Below are 22,777 nucleotides of genomic sequence, written 5' to 3'. Positions count from 1 at the left end.
TTGGCTGACATGGAGTAGATTTGCAGTGAACTGATTTACAGTACTTGCTGATTTTGTCCATACCTTTCACTAAAATATTATAACTGTGACTTTCAGTTTGCAGCACAGATGTAAAATTGCTCTGTTGTATGTACCATCTTGTTTTATAACTTTATAACAGGATGACTTTGGGGGTACATAAAATTAACAAATAAATTTAAATTATCTTATCAGGGTTCATGATACTTTCCCTTAAAAGGCATATTTAGGTAGTCTTCAGATTTGATAAATGAATGCTAGGGGTTTTAGATTAGGAGCCAAATGTATCTTTTCTATTTCTTTTCTTCATTATACCAAGGCTTCACTGATGTATATAGACATACAGATGGCTAGGTTATCTACCAAAGTAGAGATGTAATCTTTAGTTAGTTCTAGAAATATAACGGGTGTCTGTGATTCAGCCATGTACAGTGCTAGGCAATGGGATTAAAAATATTGAATAAGACACAGTTTTTTCCTTTGACTTTGCAGTTAATTTTTATCCTTTTTGGTTTTTGTATAGAATTGAATACTGAAAAAGCATAGACTAGGGAGTATGGAGGAAGTGGAGAAAGGAGGAAGAAGTAGTTTGAAGTGCTTTAGTGAACTATAAATAGAATCAAAGTGAAGAGTGGATATAACAGAGGAGCCCGTTGATCTCCTCAACCCTGGACTCTTACGGGGCATGTGACTTGTTGCGAGAATGAACCTAATCTATGCCGAACACATTCTTCTAAGAAAGTTTTTATAAATCAGTACATTTATTATTAAACATACCTAGAAACTTATTTTTGACCAACGATATGATTGGCAAGTAAATTATCTTCTACAAACAGAGAAATGAAGGGATAAGGACAGTTGCCCTTTAAACAGGAAGGTCTTGTCTTACAAACTCAAATGCGTTTGAGATGAATAACACTGTTTATATACGTGTCCTGGCTTCCACTGGTTTTGCAAGACCTCATTTGATGATCTAAGTACATGTGATCATTCTTCACTGAGAAATGCCTATGGCACCTTTTTTGTTTGTTTTTAATTTCAAAATTTCAGATGTTAGACCAGCAAATACTATAATGTGTTCTTGAGGTAAGATACAGTGATGCATTTTTAATATGATTTTTGTTTCCTCTATTCCTTTTTTCTGTCATCTAACACTTATTTTGTAATGATGTATTTTAAAAAATTATCAACTTCTGGCCGGGCGCGGTGGGTCAAGCCTGTAATCCCAGCACTTTGGGAGGCCGAGACGGGTGGATCACGAGGTCAGGAGATCGAGACCATCCTGGCTAACATGGTGAAACCCCGTCTCTACTAAAAAATACAAAAAACTAGCCGGGCGAGGTGGCGGGCGCCTGTAGTCCCAGCTACTCGGGAGGCTGAGGCAGGAGAATGGCGTGAACCCGGGAAGCGGAGCTTGCAGTGAGCTGAGATCTGGCCACTGCACTCCAGCCCGGGCGACAGAGCGAGACTCCGTCTCAAAAAAAATAAATTATCAACTTCTTTCAATATAAAGTTATTAATTTTTTGTGAAAATGACATCATTCTCATTTTTTCTCTATGTGATAGATTAAGGTCTGACATTTTATTTTCCTGTGACATCTTAAGAATTGTAGACAAGCACTAATCTTTTGTTACAGTTATTTTGCCAGATATAAGGGAGGCAATGAAGTTAAGTAGGTTTCATTGTGTAGTAGAGGTCAGGAAGCCAGTAGTTTACTTCCTATATCAAGCATTTTCTGTTGTTCATACAATGCATTAGATGCATTTTTGGCTTATATTACCCTTTGCTCATTGATGTAGCTCATGGCCATCAATCTGTCTTTAAACCTTAGATATCATTTTTGGTAAATAGGATAAACTATGTTGATTTTCTGATAAAATATTTATTTATTTACTGTAACTTAAATGCCTCTCCTTAAAAACCAAGTGCTGAAAATGAGTTTAACATATCAACCAAGCCAACTTGTATGTATTTGATGAAGTCCAGGCTTATTAAATTCAATTCCAAAGAAATGGAGTTGGAGAAAAGAGGTTTTATTTCACGTTATTAATTTTAAATGTTTGTTATGTGCTATAAATAAATGGCTATCTCTTCTCACCCTATTCATAGAAAATCTGCTTTACTACATTCTTCCCCTCTAGTTTTGTTACAGTATAATTGACAAAAATTGTACATATTTAGAGTGTACATTGTGATGTTTTGATATGTGCTGCTTTACTGCATTCCTACTGAATGTTGGTTACATTTGTATTTTATCCCCTTGTATGTATTAGATATAGAGTACATATTTGTTGATCATTTCCCTTTTAACACTATGTATAGTATACTAGTTTTCTTTGACCAACTAACGTTCCATTGTTTTCTTTTTCTTTCTTTCTTTTACCAGTTTCTCAAACAATTAGGTCTGCATCCTAACTGGCAATTCGTCGATGTATATGGAATGGATCCTGAACTCCTTAGCATGGTACCAAGACCAGTCTGTGCAGTATTACTTCTCTTTCCTATTACAGAAAAGGTAATTGTTAAGTAAAATAGAAAGTTTCTGGTAAATACAATTTTTGTTTTTGTCTTATTTTTTGAGCCAGGATCTCACTCTGTTGCCTAGGCTGGAGTGCAGAGATGTAATCATGGCTTACTGCAGTCTCAACTTCCCAGGCTCAAGCGATCCTCCTACCTTAGCCTTTTGAGTAGCTGGGACCACAGGCATGTTCCCCCACACCTAGCTAATGCTTGTATTTTAATTTTGTAGAGCAGGGCCTCACTGTGTTGCCTGGGCTGGTCTCCAACTCCGGCTCAAGGGATCCTCCCGCATCAGTCTCCCAAAGTGCTGGGCTTATAGGCATGAGCCACTGTGCCCAGCCCAATTTCTTTTTCTTCTTTTTTTTAATTTACAAAGTTTTTGATAAATGTAATATTTAAGAACAAATGATCCCCTTCTTGCATAAAATTAGGAAATCTAGGCAGTGAAGAAATCTTAAAAATGTTTTTATTAAAGAGATGATATTTAGATTTTGATACAGTAAAGTCCTAGGTTAGTGCTTTAAGCTTGGGTGGTTTTCTTCTTTTATAAAATTTTGTTTGCCTCAGCTGTGTTTTGATGTCACATGTAATCACATTGTGATTTATATATTTTAGAAATTTTAAATACTAGATTTCTAGTATTTAAAATTTGGGAGACCGACGCGGGAGGATCCCTTGAGCCGGAGTTGGAGACCAGCCCAGGCAACACAGTGAGGCCCTGCTCTACAAAATTAAAATACAAGCATTAGCTAGGTGTGGGGGAAAATCTAAACTTAAATACAGTTTTTTCAATACAAATAAAAAAGGAATCTCCTTTGTCTATTTTAAGTTGGTAGGGGAAACTGATACTATGGGTTGCATTACTTTCAAAATAAACTTGAATGGGAATCACTAAGCTTAAATACATTTTAACTGGCAGATTTGGGGTGTGTTGGGGATTATAAAAAGCTATTTTTTGAGCTCTGTATTTAAATTCAAGTCTACATATTTTAGTCCTTTTTTCTAGAATGATGTGTGTATATGTTTCTGTGTGTGTATATATGTATGCGTATACATACATATACATACATATATACGTATACATATACATACGTATATATGTATACATATATGCACACGCACATATATATGGATAGTGGAGCCAGAACTTTTGAGTGCATTTTATAATAGATTTTGAGGCTATATCTTTCTGATTTTTATTTTTGAAATTAGCAACAGTAGGATTATTGCAGTAGTTATGAAAAAATGAAGAAGTAAGTGGGACGATGTGAGAGAAATATGTTGATGATTTGGCATATTTGTGCTCAGGTCATCCTATTCTTCAGGACTAAATGGAGCCAAATCCCACAGGATTTAAGACTTAGACTTTGCTTAGTCCTGGAAATTCCTGGATCATTTTCTTTATGCCATAACAAATTAGCCTCAATTCAAAGTAAATTAAATAACATTGAAAATTTTCTCTCTTCTACTTAAGGGTTCTACAAAACAAATTATTCAGTAAAAGAAATGGTATTTCTTTGCATTTGCTATTCGTAGTAGAGAGATTTGGAGTTAGGAATTTCTTAGTGATTGTCTTGTATTAGACCAACTCTACACAATGGTAAGGTTATGATTATTGACATTTGTAGAAGAGTTAAGACAAGAACTTAAGTTTACTCTCTTTTAATCCAATGTTATTTTTACCTTTTTTGATTACAAAAATAAGCCAACAGATAACTATCCCAGGACCCCAATTGTAATGAACAGTAAATAATTGAAAAAAAAAATCAGTTGCCCGAAGCTTAGGGTTTCTTAGCTGATGTGATACAAATAGAAATTTTGTCTGAATTGGAAATTTCCAAACCATTGGTTTTTTATGACATTTTTTGTAAAAAATAAATTAAATGTGATCTCTTTCAGTTAGTGAGTCATCAGTATTAAAAAGGCATATTATCCTTATTAATAGGATTTAATTTAGTAGATTACCAGAGGTAAAAAACTTTCAACTCCCTGTTGAAAGGAAGAACACAGTTCTAAAGTATTGAATAAGTAAATTTGTATTACATAAGTAGAAAATTTAAGTAAATATGTAAGTAAGCATAAATACTTTACTTATATAACTATAATAACTTATAAGTAGAGAATATAAATAGCATGTACCACTTTTAGATGTCTTACAGTTTTGTAGATCCCTATTTCAGCTTATAGGTGATATATTGCAAAGTTATTAAGAGGCTATCTAGTGCATTCTTTAGGAGCCGCAAAGTGTTTGTCTTTGAAGTTCCAATTTAGAAATTGAATATGTAGTTGTGAATGACTTAAGCAAAGGAACTGTCATGGGTACCTCATTACCCTTTATGTATGTATGTATGTATGGTATGTATGTATATATTTACTTATTTTTTGAGACAGCATCTCACTCTGTTGCCCAGGCTGGAGTGCAGTGGCGCGATCTCGGCTCACTGCAACCCGTGCCTTCCAGGTACAAGTGATTCTCCTGCCTCAGCCTCTGGAGTAACTGAGATTTCAGGCATGTGCCACCATACCTGGCTAATTTTTTATATTTTTAGTATAGACAGGATTTCACCATGTTGGTCAGGCTGGTCTCAAACTCCTGACTTTGAATGATTTGCCCACCTTGGCCTCCCAGAGTGCTGGGATTATAGGTGTGACTTATTGCCCTTTAAAGTCAGTCATGGTGGGTTTTTAAAAATAAATTTTATTGTGTATATTTGAAGTTTACAACATGATATAGGATTCATATACATAGTAAAATAGTTACAATAGTGAAGCAGATTAACATATCTATCATCACAGTTACTTTTTTTGTGACAAGAGCAGCTAAAATCTACTTATTTAACAAAAATCTCTAATGCAATATAATTTTATTAACTAGTCTTCATGTTGTACATAAGATCTCTAGACTTGTTACTTGTTTTTCCTACACATCTGCTATTTTGTGTCCTTTGACCTACATCACATCACCTCCCTGCCAACCTGTTTCATTCTCTGTGTATTTGACCTTTTTTTAAAAAAAAAAAAAAATTCCACGTATCAGTGATATTATACAATATTTTTCTTTCTGTGTCTGGCTTATTTCACTTAGTATAATGTCCTTCAGGTTCATCCATGTAGCAAATGCTAGGATCTCCTTTTTTTAAGGCTGAATAATATTTCTGTGTGTGTGTGTGTGTGTGTGTGTGTGTGTATGTGTGTATGTGTGTCTATATGTATACCACTTTCTCCCAACCAAGTACTAACCAGGTCCAACCCTGCTTAACTTCTGAGATCAGACGGGATTGGGTACATTCAGGGTAGTATGGTCGTAGACTAGACCATGTTTTTATCCATTTAACCATCTATGGACATTTGGGTTGTTTCCATATCTTGGCTATCGTGAGTAATGCTGCAGTGAACGTGGAAGTGCGGATATCTTTACAAGGTAGAGATTCATCTCCTTTACAAGGTGATTCGTCTCCTTTGGATATGAATTGCTGAGTTATATGGTAGTCTATTGTTAATTTCTTTTTTTTTTTTTTTTTTTGAGACGGAGTCTTGCACTGTCGCCCAGGCTGGACTGCAGTGGCCGGATCTCAGCTCACTGCAAGCTCCGCCTCCCGGTTTCATGCCATTCTCCTGCCTCAGCCTCCCAAGTAGCTGGGACTACAGGCGCCTGCCACCTCGCCTGGCTAGTTTTTTTGTATTTTTTAGTAGAGACGGGGTTTCACTGTGTTAGCTAGGATGGTCTCGATCTCCTGACCTCATGATCCGCCCGTCTCGGCCTCCCAAAGGGCTGGGATTACAGGCTTGAGCCACCGCGCCCGGCCTGTTAATTTCTTTAGAAATCTCCATACTGTTTTTCATAATGGCTGTACCAATCTGCATTCCGACCAACAGTGCACTTGGGTTCCCTTTTCTCCACGCCCTCACCAACATTTATTATTTCTTTTTGATAATTGCCATCAATGATAGTGGGTTTTCTTTTTTATTATTGTTGTTGTTTGTTTTGAGACAGAGTCTTACTCTGTTGCCCAGGCTGTAGTGCAGTGGTGCGATCTCAGCTCACTGCAACCTTTGCTTCCTGGGCTCAAGCAATTCTCATGGCTCAGTCTCTGGAGTAGCTGGGATTACAGGCATGTGCCGCCACGCCTGGCTAATTTTTATATCTTTAGTGGAGATGGTGTTTCACTGTGTTAGCCTGGCTGGTCTTAAACTCCTGACCTCAGATAATCCACCTGCATCAGCCTCCCAAAATGCTGGAATTACAGGTGTGAGCTACCGTGCCCGGCCAATGATAGTGTTTTGAATATGTTCTTTGTGATAGTGCAGTCCAGCCAGTAAATCATAGGCAAAGAGGCTATAAATTTATTTCTCTCTGATGTTTATGTCTCTTGGCCTTAAGATTTTTTACTTTTTGATCTATAATTTCTTTTTTTCCTTTACTTGCTTTGTATCATTTTAGGACTTTTTTCCTACACATTACATCTTGAAATTATCAAATCTTATTTTGCTTTGTCATCAGGAACATTAACAACAGACTAAGCTGTAGAACTGTAAACTTTTCAGCATAAGATCGTAATATACTGAATCTTTCTAGTTTTTTATCAAACTTACTTTTCATTCTGAAAATGTTACTTGAAATGTAATTTAGAACCACAGTAATAAAATTCATATTTTGAAGATAGATACATTTGTTGTTAGAAGCAGTTTATTATTTTTTTCTCCTATAGGCAAGAGATAAAAAAAGCAGTTTCTTAACTACTTGTAGGTTTGCTATAGACATCGTTTGTTTCTTTTATTGCAGGGGATCAGGAAAATATTTCTGTAAGACTAGATAGTAAATATTTTCAGCTTTGCAGGCCTTAAAGTCTCTGTTGCAACTATTTGACTTTGCCTTGTAAACAGCCATAGACGATACATAATGAAATTTTACTTAAGAAAAGAGGCAGTGGGCCAGATTTGGCCTGTAGTCTGTCATTTACTGACCCCGTTCTATTAGAAGCAGAAAGTTATGGGAAAACTATAAACAAAACAATAAAATCATCTTTCTTATAAACAAAACAATAAAATCATCTTTCTTCTTCCCACCTCACCAATTTTTTAACCTTTTCGCTATTTTTTACTCTTTCTTACTATTAGGAAACTGAGATACAGAGACATTAAGTAATTTGCTAAAGTCATACAGCTAATAACAGCTGAGCCAGGATGTGGGCCCAGGCAGTCAGCTGTAGAGCCCACATTTTTGATGCTTATTATTATACCCTATTGTTTTTATAACCAGTTATTATAGATAATGGTTAGTGTCAGTTATAGATTATATAATGTGAATTTTATAAATATGCTATGATTTTCCAAAAGGAAAAATATTTTTGCCAATGATAAACAATATAGAAATGTAACAATTAGCAAATAAAAGTTCTCCAGTAATCTCTTGGCCTCTATTAAGTTTTTGCATACCCTTTCAGACTTTCCAATCTGTATATACATATTTTAAAAACATAAATGGGAATTGTTATTAATACATACTGGCCTATAACCACACTTAGTTGTGGACAAAGTTCTAAATCAGAATATGTAAATCTAGTGTGCTTTATAGTATTCTATTATGATATGCCATAATATATGTTAACCAAATCTCCATTGACGGATATTTAGAATTTTTTCCAGTTTTGTGCTCTTAGAACTATATATATCATTTTGAAGATTATGTCTTAGACCAATTTCCTACAAAGGAAATTGCTTATTGCAGTGTATGAGAATTTAAAATGTTAATACATATTGCCATATGCCCAGTAACATGATCTTACAAGTATATGCTTTTAATAATAGCATAGGAGAATGCCTTTTTGCCCATACCTTTACCATCACTGGCTATTTATCAGTCTGGTAGGTGATAAATTAATTATTTTAAACTCTTTTATAAAAATATTTTTTATCATTTATATTTTTTCTTTTACAGTCTGAGTTTTTTAATGTTATTTTCCACATATACACTATCGACTTTTTTTTTTTTTTTTAACAGTATGAAGTATTCAGAACAGAAGAGGAAGAAAAAATAAAATCTCAGGGACAAGCTGTTACATCATCAGTATATTTCATGAAGCAAACGATCAGCAATGCCTGTGGAACAATTGGACTGATTCATGCTATTGCAAACAATAAAGACAAGATGCACTTTGGTAAATGATTTTTCATTACTGCATTCTTTTTGCCCTTAATATATAAGTTACTTTCATTGAGCAGTAGGTGGTGCCCTAATTCTTTCTTCAAACTATAAAATAAAGCATTCCCCACTTCTTTTATGATGGGAATGTATATACTGTTAGAAGAAATATTAATCCTTCTCATTCTTTTATATTGTTGACTAATAGAGGTTAAACAAATGAACAAATATTAATAATGTAAGGCTTATCATTTATAACATGATCCTTACATTTCTAACTTACCAGTGAAATAATTTAACCTGAAGAATAGTAGCATACTTCTAGTATTTTCATATATTGGTCTCTCTGCTATATCAAGCCTTTTTAATTTTATCTTCTTTCATATTCTCAGAATCTGGATCAACCTTAAAAAAATTTCTGGAGGAATCTGAATCAATGAGCCCTGAAGAACGAGCCAGATACCTGGAGAACTATGATGTCGGTACCTTCTTTCTGTTTTGATCTCATATGTGGACAAAGTTCTGTGGGATTGTAGATGTGTTTATGGGTTTTGTCTTGAAACCATAGTTTTGAGCAATTATGGATTTTATTGTATCCATTAAGAAAAGCCTTTTGTACTTTTCAGATAACTTTGAAATATCCATAAATGCTGATAAGTTGACATTTCTTTTCTGTGTTCAGAGCTGACTTAATGGATAAAAGCAGTTGGATTTACAAATTTTTTTTTTGAAATGGAGTCTTGCTCTGCCACCCGGGCTGGAGTGCAGCAGTGCCATCTCTGCTCACTGCAAGCTCTGCCTCCTGGGTTCAAGCAATTCTTGTGCCTCAGCCTCCTGAGTAGCTAGGATTTCAGGTGCGTGGCACCACACCTAGCTAGTTTTTCTATTTTTAGTAGAGACAGGGTTTTGCCATGTTGGTTAGGCTGGTCTCGAACTCCTGGCCTCAAGCAGTACCTCTACCTCGGCCTCCCAAAGTGCTAGGATTACAGACATGAGCCACCGTGCCTGGCCCTGATTTACAAGTTAATAAAATATCTTATGATTGACTATTCCTTACCATTCCCTCCCTAAAATAAATATATACCTGCCAGTACGCTATGTATCTTTTACTGGGAATTTGGAACAAGGCTGAAGATGAAAGGAAAAAGCAAAGGTTTAAAGGTAGACGTTAGACCATACTGTGGCTATTTTATCAATGTAATAACCAGGCCACATAAACTAGGGTATATATATAATGTAGGTTATATTTAATTCAGGTAATAGTGATTGTACCACTTCATATAACTGTTCTGAAATTGTTTTTAAAATTTATTACCTTTGGAATCAATTTTTCTTTTGAAATCTTTTGACTTTTTAATAACATTATTAAATAGATTATAAATTCTTTGAAATTAGGCATATAGTCTACAAATTATTTGGCTAGAACAATGCTTTATGTAGAATTTGTGCCTGATAAATTAATTGGTTTGATTATGTTTTTATGCATTCCAATATACTTTGAGAATTTTAAATTGTTTTTTTCTTTAAAAAAAACTGGAGACTTCATAAAACATCTTTTATTATACATAAAAATTAACAACATGAAAATCAGTAATCTTACTAATGAGAGGTAGATAAACATTAATATTTTTTAGGGAGTGTATGGATATACACAGTTTTTTAAACAAGAATTTGGTCATACTGTAATACTGTTTTATAACTTGCTTTTTTCACTTATCACAAACGTATTACCTTCCAGTAAGTATATATTTGATATTATTTAATGGCTGCATAGTTTCCATTATGTAGTATTGTATTTCACCAATAAATTATTGTTAGAAATTTAATAGTTTTTCTTCTTTTTCACTATTTTAATAAATACTGCAAGGTACATCATTGTAGCTAAATCTTCGTAAATATCCTTAATTATATATAATTATGTAGAATTTTATGTAAATATATAAACTCCTAGAAGAGAAATTGCTGGATAAAATAGTTTGCATGTTTTTAAGGCTTGGATATTTATTTATTGCCAAATTGCTGTTTATAAAGATTGTACTTTCACCTGTAATTTACTATTGTGCCCATTTCTTTGGATGTTTGCAAATAGTGGGTACTGTAAGAGTGGTTTATTTTTTAGTTCAGGAAACTAAATTCTGTAGCTTCTGATAAATGCATGAGTTGTGCTCCACATTTCTCAATTGCTGACTGAAACTGCATGATTAAGCATAAATACAGCCAGAGCTGCAGAGGAGCATGGAACCTGGAGAAACAGATGAGATAAGCTTCTTTGGTCTCTATCTGTGAAATGCTTACTTTATTCTAGTCTCAATTGAATAAAGTGTTAAGTGTTAGTTCTAACAACTGAATAAGTTAAATGGCCCCTACTTACAGCCTGGAAATTACAAATAATCAGATATTCAATTTCCTAAGTTTTCAGAGATTTGTGGGTTACACAGTACAGTAATTCATTTGGTTACCCAGATATCATTCTTAAATATCTAGTACTAAGCTGTTCTTAAATTTCCTTCAGTTTGTTGTTTCTTTTAGAAGACTTTAGGTGTTAAAATTTAGCTTTGTTGTTTTCATTTAAAAAGTTGGGTATAGTCATTTTTTTCCAATGAATACCTTTATTCTTATTACAGGCCATCCGAGTTACTCATGAGACCAGTGCCCATGAAGGTCAGACTGAGGTATTTCACATTTTTTCTAAATTTTTCTTGCTATGTGTAAATTTAACCATAGTATTATTATTATAGGACATACAGTTTTAGATAGTTACCTGGCTTTTTGTTTTTTCCTTTGAGAGAATTTGCTTAAGCAAAAGCAGTCATAAAGTAGTAAAAGAACATGTTTTGACAAACTGTTAAGATGCTGCTGTCTGCTGTTTCAGTTCATCTAATCATTTAGAGATAATGCAGATTGTGTGCTGTTTGTGTGGCTTACACGGTGGCCTGTGTCTTCCCTATCAGATTTCTTTGACTTCCAACTGTTTTGAGACAAATACCTGCACTATTGTACAGTTAAATAGCCTGTGTCTTTATTATGTCCTGCTTCCAGCAGAAAACCACATCATTTTCTTTGCTCAATAAATTTGTTTGAGGGTAAAGTAATGATCTTTACCATCTTCACCGTGTTAGCTAGTTCAGCTGGGTTGATTTTCCTTTCCTTCTCTTGCCTCTTTTTTCATTTATTGGTTTCTTTTGTTTTTCCTTCCATCTTTTCTTTCTTGCCTTCCCTCCAGCCCTGGCTCTGTCACTCTAAGAGGAAGTTTGCCAGAAGGTATTTTAGTCAAAAATAATTTAAAGCTGTTTGGTATGTTTATAGCACATTTAAGGGTTAATACCAGAGAATTAGAGGTTTTCTTCTTTCTTATCCCATATGTGACTCGAAACTCCACTCTTTTTTTGTGAGACGGAGTCTCACTCAGTTGCCCAGGCTGGAGTGCAGTGGCATGATCTCGGCTCACTGCAAGCTCCAGCCTCCCAGGTTCACGCCATTCTCTTGCCTCAGCCTCCCGAGTAGCTGGGACTACAGGCGCCTGCCAGCACGCCCAGCTAATTTTTTTGTATTTTTAGTAGAGACGGGGTTTCACCGTGTTAGCCAGGATGGTCTCGATCTCCTGACCTCGTAATCCACCCGTCTCGGCCTACCATAGTGCTGGGATTACAGGCATGAGCCACCACGCCTGGCCGAAACCACACTCGTTCATGTAAAAGAGGGCATTGCCTTTATACTTAAAAAAAAACTTGAAAAAATATTTGATTTAAAAATCATTGATTTTGGCTGAGCATGCTGACTCATACCTGTGTAATCCCAGTGCTTTGGAAAGTTAAAGCAGAAGGATCACTTGAGGCCAGGAGTTTGAGACCAGCCTGGGCAACATAGCAAGGCTCTGTCTCTAGAAAACGTAATAAAAATTAGCCAGGTGTGGTGGTGCACGCACCTGTAGCACTAGGTACTAGGGAGGCTGAGGTGGGAGGATAACTTGAGCTCAGGTTATAGTGACCTGTGATTGCACCATTGCACTCCAGCATGGGGGACAGAGCAAGGCTCTGTCTCTATAAAATATATATATATATAGGTTGCTCTTAGGTGCTGCTTTCAAAGGTGTGGATTATTGTTTTTGACTAAGTTTATCCATATGCAAACACATAAGAGGCCCGTCTAAATGTTTTTAACAGCAGATTGGAAATTCATGAAATGCTGTTTTGTATTGCTTTATATGATCCTGAATATAATAATAATTTTCACTATGCTTTGATTTTTTGTTTGCAAATTTATAGTGTTAAAATTGGTGATGATGAGGATCAGCATAAGTTTATTGTTAAGATATGAAGACAATTACGGCCGGGCGCGGTGGCTCAAGCCTGTAATCCCAGCACTTTGGGAGGCCGAGACGGCAGATCACGAGGTCAGGAGATCGAGACCATCCTGTCTAACACGGTGAAACCCCGTCTCTACTAAAAATACAAAAATTAGCCGGGCGTGGTGGTGGGCGTCTGTAGTCCCAGCTACACGGGAGGCAGAGGCAGGAAAATGGCGAACCCAGGAGGCGGAGCTTGCAGTGAGTGGAGATCGTGCCACTGCACTCCAGCCTGGGCGACAGAGCGAGACTCTGTCTCAAAAAAAAAAAGAAAAAAAAAAGATATGAAGACAATTACTTGTAATAAAGCAATTAAATGCTTTAATACATATTAACTACAAAAAATATTTATTTTTGCCATACTTCTCTTGCCCCCTTTTTGGAGTTTTGTCCAAATTATGGATTTACATTTAAACTTCTTTTTAAATGATCTTCATGTCTCTTTTTTCAGATCTAACCGCCTTCATTCTTTCCAGTCTTGGATGCCTGTTATCATCTGAATGACCCACTGTATTTTAGAATGCACTTTTGTTTGAGCTTATTATCTACATCTTAAACTTTTTCTTCCCTTTATTGTTTCTGTTTCTTACAGTAGTTCAACCATACTTTTTCCCACTGTAACTAATCTAGTACAAATTTGTTAACTTCTGGTTTAGAAGATCTGCTTTTTATGCAGATTCTCAGTTTTTATTCCAATTCTCATTCATTTTCACACCATTCTGCTGGATTCCCTTTCCCGAAGTGTACCTGAATCAGTTGGCTGCTAAAATTTTTCTAGGGGTTTCCTAGTGCATACAGCAGTAATTCTCAAGGTAGAATGCAGATAGAAGTTAGAATTTTCTGGAGGGCTTTTTTACATTACTGTGTACTCCCATAAGAATTAATCTTTTCTGCTCCTTTCCCATCTCCCACGGTTTAGAAATACTACTGGAGTGAGCCATATTTTTTCTGTATATTATAACCCTAAAATGTGTCGGAGTGAAAAAAAACAGTGTTTGAGAATATGATTGCTCAAGCCTGTGCAGTCAGTTCCAGGCTCTTTAACCTAGCTGCATTCAAGGTTTTCCTAACCCTGTCTGTCTGTCTTTCTTGCTTGCTTTCTTGCTTTCTTCCTTTCTTTCCTTTCTTTCCTTTCCTTCCCTTCCTTCCCTTCTTTCCTTCCTTTCTTTCCTTTCTCTCCTCTCCTCTCCTCTCCCCTCTCTCCTCTCTCCTCTCCTCTTCTCTTCTTTTCCCCTTCCTTCCTTCCTTCCTTCCTTCCTTCCTTCCTTCCTTCCTTCCTTCCTTCCTTCCTTCCTTCCTTCCTTCCTTCCTTCCTTCCTCTCTCTCTCTCTCCTGCCTGCCTGCCTGCCTGCCTGCCTTCCTTCCTTCCTTCCTTCCTTCCTTCCTTCCTTCCTTCCTCTCTCTCTCCTTCCTTCCTTCCTTCCTTCCTTCCTTCCTTCCTTCCTTCCTTCCTTCCTTCCTTCCTTCCTTCCTTCCTTCCTTCCTTCCTTCCTTCCTTTCTTTCTCTTTCTTTCTTTCTTTCTTTCTTTCTTTCTTTCTTTCTTTCTTTCTTTCTTTCTTTCTTTCTTTCTTTCTCTATTTTAACTTGTCTTTCTAACTTTAAGTATTCCTTTTTAGCCATCCCTTATTTCCTTATTTTATTATTGCTATTCTTCTTGCAGTACTCTGTTTCTGAAAATATTCTTTCCCTCAATCTCTTGCACTTCTTACTTCTATCCATTCTTCAAGACTCGGCTTAGTATGATCTTCAGCATGAAGCAGTTCCTGATTATGAGAACTGGATGTATTTTATCCTTTATATGAACTCTTTATATGACTACTCCAACTATTTGCATTTTAGCTACTTCATATTCTCTTTCATTTTTTAAGATGTGCATTTTTTTCACATTTTAAAAACTCTAAAATTAGAATGTATGTTACAATTGATGTCATAGTTTAACTTGGCGTTATTCCCATCTTAGTGGTTCACAAAATGGTGTGTCATGTAACCAATGGCGCCTTAGTGTGTTGAAGTATGGTATATCTCCCTTTCTGTGACTCTTGGGCCTAGCATTGGCATCTGATTCATTTGTGCATGTTCCAAATTATCCAATACTGTTCCTTACACACAATACAACACATGTATGTGTATTAATTAACCAGAATTAGCTCAGAACTGTCCTTGGTAGTGTAAGAAATTAAAAAAAAGTGGGGGATGGGGGCGGCAAATATTAGTTTTCTGTAGTCCTCTGAGTAAACAAAACATATCCATTAGCCATTGTTTCCGAATAGGACAGTGTTAACATTTTGGAAAGGGTTCAATTCTTTTTTGTGCGGGGCTGTTTTATGCACTCCAGGGTGGAATATACTGACCTCTAGTTGCCATATGTTAGTGTCTTCCAGTCACTGAGAGAACAAAAACCTGCACTACACGTTTCAAAATCCAGTTGTCATCTGACTTGAAATTCCTGCACCAGGAAATTTTAATATTTCTCTGATCATCTCATTTAAGATTCATCTCCTGGCTGGGCATGGTGGCTCACGCCTGTAATCCCAGCACTTTGGGAGGCCAAGGTGGGTGGATCACCTGAGGTCAGGAGCTCAAGACCAGCCTGGCCAATATGGTGAAACCTCGTCTCTACTAAAAATACAAAAACCAGCCGGGTGTGGTGGCATGTGCCTGTAATCCCAGCTATTCCAGAGGCTGAGGCAGGAGAATTGCTTGAACTTGGGAGGCAGAGATTGCAGTGAGCCAATATCCCACCACTGCACTTCAGGCTGGGCGACAAGAGTGAGACTCTGTCTCAGGAAAAAAAAAAAAAAAATGTTATCTCCCGTCTATGGGCTTAAGAGTGTTCAGTGTATTATTATCTCCATTGCTGTTTGTATTCCATCCTACTGACTTTTTTTTTTTTTTTGTCAGTTCCTACAAAATACCTAGGTCTTTCCTGTCTGTATTAGTCTGCTTGGGCATTTATCTCAAATTATTACCAGGTGACTTTAACAACAGAAATTTATTATCACACAGTTCTTGGGGCTGGAAATCCAACAGCAGAGTGTCAGCAGAGTTGGCTTTTACTGAGATGTCCCTTCCTGGCTTGTAGACTACCACCTTCTCACTGTAGCCTCACATGGCCTGTCCTGTGTGTTCATATGGAGGAGGCGTGGAGAGAGAGCGGGAGAGAGAGGGAGAGAGACAGATCAATCGACTAATATCTCTTCCTTTTCTTATAAGGATATCAGTCCTATTGGATTAGTGCCCCATTCTTATGACCTTACTTAACATTAACTACTTCCTTCCATGCCCTGTTTTCAAATACAGTCACATTGAAGGTTAGGGCTTCAACGTATGAATTTGGCAGAGGGGACACAATTCAGTCCGTAACACCATCTTTGTGCTTTCTAATGATGCAGTATACTTCTGGGTATACCACTTCTCTTTGCAGAGTTGGAGACTTCTCATCATTCAGGTCTCATCTTAAAAGTCACTTTTCAGGCTGGGTGCGGTGGCTCACGCCTGTAATCCCAGCACTTTGAGAGGCTGAGGCAGGCGGATCACAAAGTCGGGAGATCGAGACCATCCTGGCTAACACGGTGAAACCCTGTCTCTACTAAAAATACAAAAAAATTAGCCAGGCGTGGTGGCACACTCCTGTAGTCTCAGCTACTTGGGAGGCTGCGGCAGGAGAATGGTGTGAAGCTGGGAGGCGGAGCTTGCAGTGAGCCGAGATTGTGCCACTGCACTCCAGCCTGGGTGACAGAGCAAAACTCTGTCTCAAAAATAAAAAAAAACAAAAAAGTCACTTTTCAGAGAAGCCTTCTTTCATCACTGTTAATTAGGTTCTTCTGTCTTATTTTCTGTCATAAAATCCTGTTTATTTTCTTCCTGGCACTTTAAAATAGTCAATAATAAGTTATTTCTTCCTTGTGTATATTTGTTTATTCTGCTAACTAGAATGTAAGTCCCGTGGTGGAATAGGCCTTGTTTGTCTGTTCACTTTGAATCCCCAAGACAAACTGGACATGTATAGGCATGTTTAAGAATTACATAGTTTGAAGGTAAGAGCATAGGATATAGGTTTGTATACTGACTCCACTGCTTATTAGCTTAGGCAGGATACTTTCTTCAGCACAAAATAGAAATAATGGCATTTACCTTATGGGATTGTTGTGAAAATTAATGAGTTGATTATATAAACTGCTTAGAATAGTACCTGGCATTTAATGGGCATTCAATAAATATTAGGCAGTAATTTTATTTACTGGCATCCAGTAAAATGAATCTGAATGGCAGAAGATGAGGCTGAAGTAATAGGGTGAAGCCATATCGGGGGGGCTTGGATTTTATAAACTGAGAACCACCAAAGATGGTATATTTACTTTTCAACCTATTGAGTTTAAGGTGAGTTTTTTTGGGTCATATGTGTAGGAGTCTAGAGCTCAGGCGAGATATCCAGAGTCTTCAGTCTTTGAGTACTAGTTAGAACCCTGAGAATTCTACAGAGGGAGAATAGCGGTTGACCAACAATAAATCCTTGGGGCATGTAGGTGTTGAAAGAGTGGGTAGAGGAAAAGGAGCCAATAGTAATATAGTGTAATAACAAGTAGAATCATCACTGGCATCATTGGTACTCTCTATCAGAATGTTTTCATGGGAATGGAGGAGGCAGGAGCCTTATTGCCTGCTGAGATTTGTAGACTAAATGAGAAACCTATAAGTTGAGTCACCAAAATACAGTAGTCTTTTCAGAAGATTGGCCATAGCATACCACTCTAGAGTAGTTGTTTACTTACGTACTTTTCTCCATCCCGCTGTGATTGTCTGGTAGATGGGCTAATACAGAAATCTGAACAGTAGCCCCACCTCACTTATGCTTCATTAACTTACACTGAAAGGTATTGCTTTCATCTTTCACTTAAGAGTAAAAACAAAAAAAGAACAACGGGATATGAGGAAACAATGAGGAAATTAAATTATTAGTGGCAAAGAGTGTTTTCTTTTTTTCCATTGATTTTCACTTGCTACAACCACCATTTTATGCTTTCTTCTAGATCAAATAAAATAGTGTTATTAGAGTTGCGTCTTTTGGGTAGTGCTACAGAAGTTTGATACCTGTCATTTAATTCCAGTACCAGCCTTATGAGGTATTACTATTGTCCTCTTGTCTGCCTTCTTTAGATGAAGCAATTGAGGCACAGAAGGTTTTAGTTACTTTCCCCAAGGTCACGTATCTACTAAGTGTTAGAACTAGAATTTGAGCTCAAACTGTCCGGCTGCAGAATCTAGTCCTAGTTCCTCTGTCTTCCTCCTGTCACCCCCACCTTCAAACAAACTCACTCTTTCTTTCTCTCTCTCTCTCTCTCTCTCTCTTCTCTCTCTCTCTCTCTCTTTCTTTCTTTCTTTCTTTTCTTTTCTTTTCTTTTCCTTTCTTTCTTTCTTTCTTTTCTTTCCTTCCTTCCTTCCTTCCTTCTTTCCTTCTTCCTTTCCTTTTCTTTCCCTTTCCTTTTTCCTTCCCTTTCCTTTTCCCTTCCCTTTCCTTTTCCCTTGCCTTCCCTTTTCCCTTCCTTTTCCCTTGCCTTCCATTTTCCCTTCCCTTCTCTTTTCCCTTCTTCCCTTCCCTTTTCCCTTCCCTTCCCTTTTCCCTCCCTTCCTTTCCCTTTTCCCTTTTCCCTTCCCTTCCCTTTCCCTTCCCTTCCCTTTTCCTTTCCCTTCCCTTTTCCCTTACCTTGCCTTCCCTTTTCCCTTCCCTTCCCTTTTCCCTTACTTTGCCTTCCCTTTTCCCTTCCCTTCCCTTCCCTTCCCTTTTCTCTTCCCTTCCCTCACCTTTTCCCTTCCCTTCCCTCCCCTTTTCCCTTCCCTTCCCTGCCCTCCCCTCCCCTCCCCTCCCCTCCCCTCCCCTCCCCTTCCCTTCTTCATAGTCTTGTTCTGTCACCCAGGCTGGAGTGCTGTGGCACGATCTCCGCTCACTGCAATCTCTGCCTCCCAGGTTCAAGCGATTCCCCTGCCTCTGCCCCCCCCCCCCCCCCCCAGTAGCTGTGACTACAGGTGTGTGCCACCACGCCTGGCTAGTTTTTATATTTTTAGTAGAGATGGGGTTTTGCCATGTTGGCTAGGCTGATCTTGAGCTCCTGGCTTCAGGTAATTTGCCTACTTTGGCCTCCCAAAGTGCTGGGATTACAGGTGTGAGCCACCGTTGCTGGCCAAACACTTTCAATAAAAGTTTGACAGCTAATTTTGTAGCAGTTTTGTTAAGACCAGTGTTTTGTATTAGGCTTAATGTGACTATTTATATCCTAGCTTGGGATAGGAAACAGATTGTCTGAGAAATAGTAAATTGATAGCTTTTCAGTTACTCCTGAATTTTATTTTTTTAAATTTTTTCTTTATTATTATTATTTTTTGATATGAAGTCTCGCTCTGTCATCCAGGCTGGAGTGCAGTGGCGCAATCTCTGCTCACTGCAACCTCAGCATCCCGGGTTCAAGCAATTCTCCTGCCTCAGCCTCCTAGGTAGCTAGGACTACAGGCACATGCCACCATGCCTGGCTAATTTTTTGTATTTTTAGTAGAGATGGGGTTTCACAGTGTTAGCCAGGATGGTCTCGATCTCCTGACCTTGTGCCTCAGCCTCCCAAGTAGCTGGGACTACAGGTGCGTGCCACCACACCCAGCTAATTTTTTGTATTTTTAGTAGAGACAGGATTTCACAGTGTTAGACAGGATGGTCTCATTCTCCTGACCTCGTGATCCACTCGCCTCTCCTCCCAAAGTGCTGGGATTACAGGCGTGAGCTACTGCGCCTGGCCCTGAATTTTATTTCTTTAAAGTGAGTTCATGATTGAGTTTTGAAGCACTGTGTTACAAAAATTAATAATAGACAAATAAAGCTAAGCTTTCAGTTGACTAATGTATTGGTCATGTGTGTTATGGTAATGTGCAGCCCTAAATGAAATACGGCTGAAAGTTCTAGAAAAATAGTTACTGATTTTAAAATTAATATAACCTGATACATGCATGACCAGTTAAGAAATTTAAAATGAATGTATACAGTTGGCCTGCTGTAATGGTGGGTTCCTTATTTGTGGATTCAACCAACCACTTAATGGAAATATTTGAGGCTGGGCAGGGTAGCTCATGCCTGTAATCCCAGCACTTTGGGAGGCCAAGAAGGGAGGATCGCTTGAGGCCAGGAGTTTGAGACCAGCCTGGGCAACATAGTGAGACCCTGTATGTACAAAAAAATTATTCAGGTGTGGTGGCATGCACCCGTAGTTCCAGCTACTCTGTAGTCCCAGCTACTTGGGAGGCTGAGGTGGGAGGATGGCTTCAGCTCAGGAGGTCAAGACTGCAGTGAGCTGTGATCATGCTGCTGCACTCCAGCCTGGGTTGCAGAGACCTTGTCTCAGACAAAAAGGAGAAAAAATATTTGAAAAAAAAGATGGTTGTGTCTGTACTGAATATATACAGACTTTTTTCTTGTCATTATTCTCTAAACGATATAGTATAACAACAATTTATATAGCATTTACATTGTATTAGGTATTACAAGTAATCTAGAAATGATTTAGAATATACAGGAGGAGGTACGTAGGTTATATGCAGATACTACACAATTTTATACAAGGCTTGTGAGCGTCCGTGGATTTTGGTATCTTCAGGGGGTCCTGAAACTAATAGTCCATGGATATCGAGGGATGACTGTGTATTCACTGCAACTAAGACCTTTCAGAATAACTGTAGAATAATAAGATTGGCAGGAAATTCCAACTTGATATGGTTTGGGCTTCCACTGAAGTGTCTAGTAGATTAGAAGATCTCCTTATTTTAAGGCTTTTCTACTCACAGAAGATTCTAATAAGTGTTTTTAAAATTGCGAAGAAATATCAGTGATGTAAGAGTGGGAAGAGTCTGCAAGTCAAATGTGAAGGCAAGAAACAAAAATCCGAAGGTATTTTATTTGCCTTCAGACCCTACTTTTACTTCATTGACACTTAACTAAAAAGTAATTCCTAAAATTTGTGATTTGTCCATATTAATTTAGGAGCCAACCCAGATATGGGTAGAGATTGCCTAATGATTTATTGTTTAACTTTTTGTAAAAAGAGTAAGTTTGTTGTGCTGCCCAGAACACCCCATGTAAATTAATAGTAATAATGAAAAATAACAGCAGTATTGTTTTCTGTTTTCAAATAAACATACCAGTATGGAAAAAATAGCAAAAGACACTTTTAGCATCTATGTATAATTGCTACCATTCTTTTTTTAGTACATTTTAAGAACAGTTGAGATCAAGCAATTTTGTTTGACTTTTTTCTTAACATATTACCGTGAACATTTTTTTGTTTCATCAAAATTTCCTCATAAAAAAACCTTTGCTACTGTATACTATCATGTGAGTAAACCACAGTTTGTTTTTCATTTCCTTAACTTTTGATGTTTAGATTATTTTTAGTTTTTCAAGTTAAAAATATAACTTAATTGAATATCTCTGTTTAAGTATTCTTTTGGGTTCTTTCTTTAAGGTAGTTTCTTGTAGGTGGGATTACTGATTCAAAGGGATGAACATTTTTATGATTCTTGTTAAGTAATGTGAAGTTGTCTTTCTTTCATTTGTTCAATCAGATAACCTGTCTGAGCACCTACTGTACTAGGCACTGTGCTTAGAATTGTACATACAAAGATAAGTGAGACATAATTTGTGTCTTCAAAGATCTTTTACTTCAGTGGTGACCACAGCTTTGAAAATTGTCCTTGCCAGTATTGAATTCTATTTCTAAATTTTTGCTTATTTAATAGGGGGAAATAGCATGTTTGATTGCTAATGATATTTAAAAGGTCTTTAGTAAAAGTTTATGAAGTTAATTTAAATCATAAAATAAAATTATAATTAATTTACAATGAAATATTAATATGTAATCTATTTTGGTTAGTGTTGTTGACCTGTAAAAGCGGGATTATTTGACCAGTGAGGTAAACAGTGAATAATTTCTGATTTCAAGTATGTCATCATAAATATATATACATAATTAAAGATACATGTATGTGTTTGTGTGGGTGTGTATATTTTTAATTTAAGAAAATCCTGTTTAGAATCTACTTGGATTTTTTGGCCCAGCCAGTATAGACTGTCAGTGGTAGTAAATAGGATAAAGTTTCATCTTCATTAGATGTATATGTATACTTGCATGGCTTCATTTTACTTTGAAGTATAGTTTTTAGTTATTTTTATTATTTTGGGATTCCAAAGAGATAACAGAAGTCATTCCAATAAGCCAAAAATGATTTACACACAAATTAAGGTGCTCACATATTTATTTCCCTCCTTTTGGAATTTATTTCCTTCTTCCTTCACTTTGAAAGAATCTGAGGATATTAGGAAGAAGCTTAGTTCTTAAATAATGTAAAATTCAAGTTGCTGGTTATCTTGTAAGAATCAGGCGGAAACAATACACGTATCATGCAGTTCAAGATGTAGAGTCCAATTTTGTCAAAAGTCTGAAACTGCAACTTTCTGATCTTTGTTTTTCTTTACTTTTCGTACCTCATTTTCTTTATTTTAACATGATTTAATCTTTTGGAGGCAATTTTATTTTATTTTATTTTATTTTATTTTTAAAACCAGAAATGCTCTGGGACTCTCTAGCTTGCCTCTGTCTCTCTTTTATCTTTTTTTGTTTTTTCCGAACATTCCCTGAATAGAGGCATTCCCTTTCCCCTTTTCTCTCCCTCCCTCTGTCCTTCCCTTCTTTTTCTCCTCTCCATTTCTCTCCT

General features: G+C 37.0%; 1 protein-coding gene across 1 annotated transcript in view; it reads left to right on the top strand.

The window, feature by feature from the left end:
* UCHL3 (ubiquitin C-terminal hydrolase L3) overlaps nt 1-22,777 on the top strand; it is a 58,940-nt gene that overhangs the window by 8,546 nt on the left and 27,617 nt on the right. The window contains exons 3-6 of the mRNA XM_010358290.2: nt 2,406-2,534; nt 8,541-8,697; nt 9,074-9,159; nt 11,306-11,353. Of these exons, the coding sequence (XP_010356592.2) occupies nt 2,406-2,534; nt 8,541-8,697; nt 9,074-9,159; nt 11,306-11,353 (420 nt within the window). The remainder of the gene's footprint in view (nt 1-2,405; nt 2,535-8,540; nt 8,698-9,073; nt 9,160-11,305; nt 11,354-22,777) is intronic.

This window comes from Rhinopithecus roxellana, chromosome 18 (genome assembly GCF_007565055.1).
Source record: "Rhinopithecus roxellana isolate Shanxi Qingling chromosome 18, ASM756505v1, whole genome shotgun sequence".
In the NCBI taxonomy this organism is placed as follows: Eukaryota; Metazoa; Chordata; class Mammalia; order Primates; family Cercopithecidae; genus Rhinopithecus; species Rhinopithecus roxellana.
This window is presented reverse-complemented; position numbering and strand designations above follow the sequence as displayed.